Here is an 8,717-nt window from a genome sequence, read left to right on the forward strand (position 1 = left end):
TGCAAACTGTGTGAAACGCTATATATAAATATATATATATATATATATATATATACATATATATTTATATATATCTTTGTGGTTCTCTCAAAAATAAATCTTTAATCTAGAAAGATGTGTGTTGTTTTTTTTATTTTTATTTTCGTTTAAAATCATTTTCTATGTCAGAGGTGGAGGCGATTTCACTCTGGGTTTGTAAAGGTGTTGTTAAATTACCAACGAGTCTAAGACCTGATCGTAGGTTTAACTGCACGATGAAATAATTAACAAATGAAAGCACGAACTGGTCGCTGGGGGATTTGACGCACTCAATATGGCGGCCATTCCGTCGCTTCATCTAGTTTTAAAGCAGCCGAAAACACGGCGCCACCGGTAAATAAATCCCCCCGCTACCGGCTACTAAAAAAACAGTTCCACCCAGGTCCCTATTCCCCCCGTAGCGTCAGTGTGTGGAGACGACCATGCAGTAATACATCCAGGAACGGGACGCTTTAAAAAACAGTCAGCTGGCTTTTAATTCGGGGTTTCAATGTGATGCCAGTTTAACTGAAACGGTGGTTTTATTTTATATAAAGCAGAAGCCCGTGTGTAGGTCAGATGGAGAATCCCGAGGACTCGGCGTTTCAGATCAGTTCCACGGTGCGGGCTCTGAGCTCCGCGCTGCGGGGAGAGTCACGCAGCGCGGCCGGCTCGGAGGCTCCGGTGGTCGGCGTGAGCAGCTCCAGCGTCCGGGGTGGGTGCCCGTGGTTCAAGGAAAGCAGCGCTAAAAACCTCCGGAGCAGAGACTTCATCGCGCCTTCCGCGGTGCTCAACAAACTGTTCCCGGAAGGGCAGGTAAACAGTAACAATACTGCTGTAATAAAAAAGACAGTGACTGCATCAGTGCCTTATAATAGCAGCAGCCATGCAGAACAGCGGCTGCGCTGTGCTCCTGATTCAAAGCGACAGCTCAGCCTGCATCCTGCGAAGCGCTGCCCATTCTGTGTATGGAGGTCACTCGCCAGCGGCAAGGTCTGCGAGTCAGGCAGGCGGCACATTGTGTTGCCTTACCTGGAGCGTCAGTATCGACAGCCTGTCACTGACTCACAGCTACATGTTATTATCATTGATGGGCTGAGACGCTATAGAAGCGTGTCATACAGCGCAGTATTCAACTGTGCACGGCAGCGCCGTGTGTGTGTGTGTGTGTGTGTGCTTGGGGTTCTGTACAGTGCTGTGTGTGTGTGTGTGATTGGAGTTCTGTACAGTGCTCTGTGTGTGTGTGTGTGTGTGTGTGTGTGTGATTGGAGTTCTGTACAGTGCTCTGTGTGTGTGTGTGTGTGTGATTGGAGTTCTGTACAGTGCTCTGTGTGTGTGTGTGTGTGATTGGGATTCTGTACAACACTGTCTGTGTGTGTGATTCTCTCTCTCTCTCTCTCTCTCTCTCTCTCTCTCTCTCTCTCTCTCTCTCTCTCTCTCTCCTGCAGGTCCCGGAGGAGGCGGTACAGGAAGTGATGTCGGTGCAGGACGGGGGGGTGCTTCCTGTGCAGAGTTGCGTGCGGGGACGGTCTGGGCTGCAGGTTCTGGTGGACCGGCCCGCGGTGTTCCGGAAGGTTCTGGACGAGTTCCCACGGTACCTGAGGCCCGGCCGGCCACGAGCAGGGGAGGGGAGGGGGGTGCTGCTGAACTGCACCGCCCTGCAGGGGGCTCCGGCGAGGCCAGAGGAGCTCACACTGAGTCATCTGAGAGCCCTGCTTATTACAGACCATCTGGCAGAACTGCTGCGGATGCAGGGGTGAGTGAGGGGGGAGGGAGTGAGGGGAGTGTGAGGGGGGAGTAATGGGTTGGTTCAGCTGGACTTGCTCTATTAATTCATCCCCCCCCCCCCCCCCCCCCCCCCCCCCCCCCCCCCGCAGGTACTCTGTGTCCCTGAGCCCGGCGCTGGAGGAGTGCAGTGACATCATCACCTTCCTCCACCAGCTGGGAGTGGATTGGCCGACGGTGCCAGCTGGCTGGTCCAATAGGGAGCGAGAGGCGGAACTTTGGGAGGCTCTGAGGAGTTCAGTATACACAGAGAGAGAAGAGAGGGAGACAGGGATGGAGAGAAGAGAGGAGAGGCAGACAGGGAGGGGAACAAGGGAAGGGGAGGAAGAGGCACAGGCTGTCAAAGAGGCAGGGGGAGGGAGAGAGGTTAGCAGAGAGACAGAGAGGGAGACCAGGGGGGAGGGTGCTGAGGAGGCAGGGGGAGGGAGAGAGGTTAGCAGAGAGACAGAGAGGGAGACCAGGGGGGAGGGTGCTGAGGAGGCAGGGGGAGGGAGAGAGGTTAGCAGAGAGACAGAGAGGGAGACCAGGGGGGAGGGTGCTGAGGAGGCAGGGGGAGGGAGAGAGGTTAGCAGAGAGACAGAGATGGAGTCCAGGGGGGAGGGTGCTGAGGAGGCAGGAGGAGAGGCACGGAAGCAGTTTGGCAGCGCGGCCCAGGTTCGAGTGGATCTCGGCAGGCTGGTGAAGGAGAGAGGGCTGCTGGGCTTCGACCCCAACCTGGGATCCTGCCTGGGTGAGTACAGTGCTCGGCGCTTCCTATTTGTGTTTCTTTCCCCATTCTCATTCTCAGATTCTGTCTGTAATGAACCCGTCTGTCTGTCTGTAATTCTGTCTCCCCAGTGCAGGAGCGATGTGTTGCTCACCTGGCTGAGCTGCAGGGGGCGCTGTCTCGCTGTGAGGTGAGTGCTGACTCTTGTACTCGAGACGAACTGTCTTCTTGTGCTCATGTTCTTGTGCTCATGTTCTTGTGCTCATGTTCTCATGTTCTCATGTTCTTGTGCTTGTGTTCTCATGCTCTCATGTTCTCGTGTTCTCATGTTCTCATGTTCTCATGTTCTTGTGTTCTTGTGCTGTGAGATTGGTGTCTGGTCCTGATGCTGACTCTCTCTCTCTCTCTCTCTCTCTCTCTCTGCCGCCCCTGCAGGCCGGCCTCTGCACTGCACTGCATGTGGTTTGCTGTGAGGACGAGTTTCAGCTGCAGCAGACTGACCTTCTGTGGAGGATCGCAGGGCTGGGAGGCAAGATTGTTCAGGTTCAACACCCGCGTATTATTATTATTATTATTATTATTATTATTATTATTATTATTATTATTATTATTATTACATGGATGGCATTAAGAGTCCTATTGCACAGCAGTTTCACCCATTCCAGGTTGTACTAGGAGCTTGATGAGCCCCAGTGTGCAGGTAGCATGCTCAGGTGAGTCTTATTAAACTCACAGTGCAGTGCTGTGCAGGGAGTCTTCTCCTCTTCTTGCTGGTAGTTGTGGTTGCAGTGATGCCCTGATAAATGTGCTTGCTGGTTCTGCAGTTTGCCCCGTGCATTTCCCATGGCTGTATTGTGCGTTCACCTCACTTTACCCTGGGGCTGTTGTTTTTGAATATGCTTTACCGTATCCTAACCTAAAGCTTCCTGTTCCAGAGGCACCTGGTGGTGGGCCCGGTGACGGCCACGGGTTTGGGGTCCAGGACCAGCACCTCCCAGTACCTCCAGTAAGTGATTCCCAGTTAGTCTGTGTGTGTGTCTGCGGGATTTCTCATGATGTTATTGATAATTGATTGTGTTATTGGATCTTTCAATGGTTTTAAACCCTGTTGTGTGTGCAGACTGCGTGGAGCTCAGATGAGAGACGCCTCCGTCATGAAGTACGGACCTCAGGTGAACGGTAACAAGCTGCTTCTAGATCTGTGTGCGTGTGCGCGTGTGTGTGTGTGTGCGTGCGTGCGCGTGTGTCTGTGTGTGTGCGTGCGTGCGTGTGTGTGCGTGTGTGTTTGTGTGTGTGTGTCTGCCTGCCTGCCTGCCTGCCTGCCTGCCTGTCTGTCTGTGTGTCTGTCTGTTGTCTGAAACTATCTATCTATCTATCTATCTATCTGTCTATCTATCTATCTGTCTATCTATCTATCTATCTATCTATCTATCTATCTATCTATCTATCTATCTATCTATCTATCTATCTATCTATTTAATGATGTAACATTCTCTTATTAGTAGTGGTGCAGGTGTTATCATCACTCTATTGTTTTATTATTAGTAGTGGTGCAGGTGTTATCATCATTCTATTGTTTTATTATTAGTAGTGGTGCAGGTGTTATCATCACTCTATTGTTTTATTATTAGTAGTGGTGCAGGTGTTATCATCATTCTATTGTTTTATTATTAGTAGTGGTGCAGGTGTTATCATCATTCTATTGTATTATTATTAGTAGTGGTGCAGGTGTTATCATCATTCTATTGTTTTATTATTAGTAGTGGTGCAGGTGTTATCATCACTCTATTGTATTATTATTAGTAGTGGTGCAGGTGTTATCATCATTCTATTGTTTTATTATTAGTAGTGGTGCAGGTGTTATCATCATTCTATTGTTTTATTATTAGTAGTGGTGCAGGTGTTATCATCATTCTATTGTATTATTATTAGTAGTGGTGCAGGTGTTATCATCATTCTATTGTTTTATTATTAGTAGTGGTGCAGGTGTTATCATCATTCTATTGTTTTATTATTAGTAGTGGTGCAGGTGTTATCATCATTCTATTGTTTTATTATTAGTAGTGGTGCAGGTGTTATCATCACTCTATTGTTTTATTATTAGTAGTGGTGCAGGTGTTATCATCATTCTATTGTTTTATTATTAGTAGTGGTGCAGGTGTTATCATCATTCTATTGTTTTATTATTAGTAGTGGTGTTATTGATCGGTGTTGTTTCACTTTCCTCCGGTATCAGTAGCTGCCTTCCTTTGTTTCAGGAGATTCCTGGAATGACATCATCAAGGTCATGACCCTGGCCGCAGTGCGCTTTGAGCTGCTGACCACCGCACACCGCTGTCCGGTGAGAGGAGCACACTGACCAGAGGAGAGAGAGAGGAGCACACTGACCAGAGGAGAGAGAGAGGAGCACACTGACCAGAGGAGAGAGAGAGGAGCACACTGACCAGGGAGAGAGAGAGGAGCACACTGACCAGAGGAGAGAGAGAGAGGAGCACACTGACCAGGGAGAGAGAGAGGAGCACACTGACCAGAGGAGAGAGAGAGAGGAGCACACTGACCAGGGAGAGAGAGAGGAGCACACTGACCAGGGAGAGAGAGAGGAGCACACTGACCAGGGAGAGAGAGAGGAGCACACTGACCAGGGAGAGAGAGAGGAGCACACTGACCAGAGGAGAGAGAGAGGAACACACTGATTGGAGGAGAGAGAGAGGAGCACACTGACCAGAGGAGAGAGAGAGGAGCACACTGACCAGAGGAGAGAGAGAGGAGCACACTGACCAGGGAGAGAGAGAGGAGCACACTGACCAGGGAGAGAGAGAGGAGCACACTGACCAGGGAGAGAGAGAGAGGAGCACACTGACCAGGGAGAGAGAGAGGAGCACACTGACCAGAGGAGAGAGAGAGGAGCACACTGACCAGAGGAGAGAGAGAGGAGCACACTGACCAGGGAGAGAGAGAGGAGCACACTGACCAGGGAGAGAGAGAGGAGCACACTGACCAGGGAGAGAGAGAGGAGCACACTGACCAGGGAGAGAGAGAGGAGCACACTGACCAGAGGAGAGAGAGAGGAGCACACTGACCAGGGAGAGAGAGAGAGGAGTACACTGACCAGAGGAGAGAGAGAGGAGCACACTGATCGGAGGAGAGAGAGAGAGGAGCACACTGACCAGAGGAGAGAGAGAGGAGCACACTGACCAGGGAGAGAGAGAGGAGCACACTGACCAGGGAGAGAGAGAGGAGCACACTGACCAGAGAGAGAGAGAGAGGAGCACACTGACCAGGGGGGGGAGAGAGAGAGTTTTCTATTTTGTAATCACAGTGTCCCTGTCTTTGTCTCTGTTTGTTCCTCAGGTGTCCCTTGACCTCAGGAAGGAGTCCAGTGTCTCCACGAAAGGCTCTCGCAGCGGCGTGTTTGTGATGTATAACTGCGCGAGGCTCTCCATGCTGTTCCAGAGCTACCAGGCCTCCGTGCAGCAAGGTCAGGGGGACTCACTGCTTTATACAGAGAACCAGGACTACCCTACAAAGTGTAGCTGCCCCTTCAAACACAGTCGCTTCTCTGCCTTTCGATCTGCGTTCGCTTCCCACTTAGAGAGCAGACGCTGTGCTTGCTGACTGACAGTGAAAATAGAATGTCTTTAAAAGCTGCACATGAACGAAAGTTTACTGTTAGCTTTTAAGTCTAGAGATCAGTTTTGAACGTGACAACACAATCTGTTTTCTGCTTTAATAAGTATTATTTGTAGACATGAAATAATTTGCAGTGCCAGTTTTTACTGTGAAATGCATGAAATCCAGCCCTGTTTATGAATCACTGGCGTCCTTTAAGACCCAACTTGACAAAGCCCTGAGGTCTGTGAGCTCCTAGGAAGCGGACGCGCTGTGATGGGCTGAACGGACTCCTCTCGCTGGTAACCGTTTCCTTCTGTTCTCATGCGTTTGTGTGACTGGGTCCCAGTTTTGATCTCTGTTTGGTACAGTGGGAGGACCCTGGTTCAGTGACTCTCACAGACTGTGCAGTCGTGTCATGCTGTTGTCTTACCACTGCGTCAAACAGAGTTGATAATCAGACTGCAGTCGGACAGGAACATGAGAACACGCGAACGTTTCCTGAGCGCGCGTGCGGCTCCCAGCAGCTGCTTGATCTCGCATCGTATTAACAGGCCCCGCGGAGCCCTGCAAGCGAGCCGGGTGCCCTGCTCTGGTTTCTCATGCTGTGCTCTGTGCCGCTGTCTTCCAGGGCTCTACCCCGAGTTTCCAGAGGCTTCCCAGCTCCAGGTCGCTGCTCTCAGGGAAGAGGTGCGCTCATTCGGTGGGGCTTTGCTTTCAGAGTTTTATCGTGAAGTCTTTGTTGAACAAAACAAGACAGAAATCCAGACGCAGCTGCCCTGGGTCCCGTCCAGAGATGCGGGAATGAAGAGGGTGTTGATGGGCAGGGCATGTCCATGCTGGGACGGAGGGAGGGGTCGCTTCTCTGTGTGCTACCTTCTTCATTACCCCGCCCTGTTGTTTTCTGCTCGTGTCTGTGTCCGCTCACCTCGAGCAGTACTGGTGTTCATGTACGGGAGTGCTGATCCGGCTCTGTGTAACCAGCCTCGTGTTCTGTGGGTTCATGACTGATGGTTATTACCAGTCACATATTGAACTGGGGAAGTGGCTGCTGGCTGCAGCTCTATCACCCATAACTATGAATCACTCAATAGAGCTACATTTAGAAACCCCCACATCATTTTCTTAATAAATGCATTGCTTTGAGTGGGAGGTCTGCCAGTCACTTCCTGTGTGGTCACGTCCAGTCTCTGCCCTGCAGGGGGAGTGGCAGCTGCTCTTCAATTACATCATCCCCTTCGGAGAGCTCCTCGACCAATCAGGGCAGACCCTGCGCTCGTCCACGGGGGTGCGCATCACGCTGGGCACGGAGGCGGTGAGTGTCGCCATGGAGACCGGGGGAGAGGGGGGCGGGGGAGAGGCGCCTTGTGGTTTTGATTTGTTTCACTTCTCTCTGTGCAGGTGTGTAAGTTCCTGGTTTCTCTCAGCATGGACTTCAGCTCCTATTACAACAGAGTGCACATCCTGGGGGTGAGTGTGCTACAGGAGTGACACGCTAGGGAGTGTGCTACAGGAGTGACACCCTAGGGAGTGTGCTACAGGAGTGACACACTAGGGACTGAGTCACAGGAGTGACACACTAGGGAGTGTGCTACAGGAGTGACACACTAGGGAGTGTGCTACAGGAGTGACACACTAGGGAGTGAGTTATAGGAGTGATACACTAGGCAGTGTGTTTTTGGAGTATAGGAGTGATACACTTACAAGAGATATCTTAGCTGTTCTGGGAGTTTGTGATTTTAGGGAGAATGCATTGATAATTACAATGTACAGTGCCTGTGTCGGCCTTTTCAATACTCTTTGCTCTCCCCAGGAGCCCCTGCCTCACCTCTTCAGCCAGATGTTCGCTCGGCTACAGCTGATGAGGGGCGTGAAGGAGCTGCTCCACTGTGCTCTGAGCACCCTGCACATCCCCCCCCTGCACCAGATCTAGAGACACCTCCTCACCCAGACCTGCACACCCCCCTGCACCAGATCTAGAGACACCTCCTCACCCAGACCTGCACACCCCCCTGCACCAGATCTAGAGACACCTCCTCACCCAGACCTGCACACCCCCCCCGCACCAGATCTAGAGACACCTCCTCACCCAGACCTGCACACCCCCCCCCGCACCAGATCTAGAGACACCTCCTCACCCAGACCTGCACACCCCCCCCGCACCAGATCTAGAGACACCTCCTCACCCAGACCTGCACACCCCCCCCCGCACCAGATCTAGAGACACCTCCTCACCCAGACCTGCACACCCCCCCGCACCAGATCTAGAGACACCTCCTCACCCAGACCTGCACACCCCCCCCCGCACCAGATCTAGAGACACCTCCTCACCCAGACCTGCACACCCCCCCCCGCACCAGATCTAGAGACACCTCCTCACCCAGACCTGCACACCCCCCCGCACCAGATCTAGAGACACCTCCTCACCCAGACCTGCACACCCCCCCCGCACCAGATCTAGAGACACCTCCTCACCCAGACCTGCACACCCCCCCCGCACCAGATCTAGAGACACCTCCTCACCCAGACCTGCACACCCCCCTGCACCAGATCTAGAGACACCTCCTCACCCAGACCTGCACACCCCCCCCCGCACCAG

The 8,717-nt window shown here is 52.1% G+C and overlaps 1 protein-coding gene across 1 annotated transcript; it reads left to right on the plus strand.

Annotated features, from left to right (window-relative positions):
- Positions 1-384: 384 nt before the first annotated feature.
- Positions 385-8,109, plus strand: LOC117968421 (DALR anticodon-binding domain-containing protein 3-like). Its single transcript, XM_059000228.1, has 13 exons — positions 385-834; positions 1,467-1,774; positions 1,896-2,533; positions 2,641-2,699; positions 2,945-3,052; positions 3,445-3,515; positions 3,630-3,688; positions 4,768-4,850; positions 5,861-5,987; positions 6,750-6,808; positions 7,320-7,433; positions 7,520-7,588; positions 7,932-8,109. The coding sequence occupies exons 1-13, from the start codon at positions 598-600 to the stop codon at positions 8,049-8,051; spliced, it is 2,052 nt and encodes a 683-aa protein (XP_058856211.1). The 5' UTR covers positions 385-597; the 3' UTR covers positions 8,052-8,109.
- The last annotated feature ends 608 nt before the right edge of the window (positions 8,110-8,717 follow it).

The sequence above is a fragment of the Acipenser ruthenus genome, chromosome 25 (assembly GCF_902713425.1).
Source record: "Acipenser ruthenus chromosome 25, fAciRut3.2 maternal haplotype, whole genome shotgun sequence".
NCBI lineage: Eukaryota > Metazoa > Chordata > Actinopteri > Acipenseriformes > Acipenseridae > Acipenser > Acipenser ruthenus.

Excerpts from the sequence above, each read along its gene's own strand:
- LOC117968421 (XM_059000228.1), top strand. The coding sequence starts at position 598 with ATGGAGAATCCCGAGGACTCGGCGTTTCAGATCAGTTCCACGGTGCGG. Across the intron at positions 3,053-3,444 it reads TGGGAGGCAAGATTGTTCAG|AGGCACCTGGTGGTGGGCCC; the intron begins GTTCAACACCCG and ends TTCCTGTTCCAG. Across the intron at positions 5,988-6,749 it reads CCAGGCCTCCGTGCAGCAAG|GGCTCTACCCCGAGTTTCCA; the intron begins GTCAGGGGGACT and ends GCTGTCTTCCAG.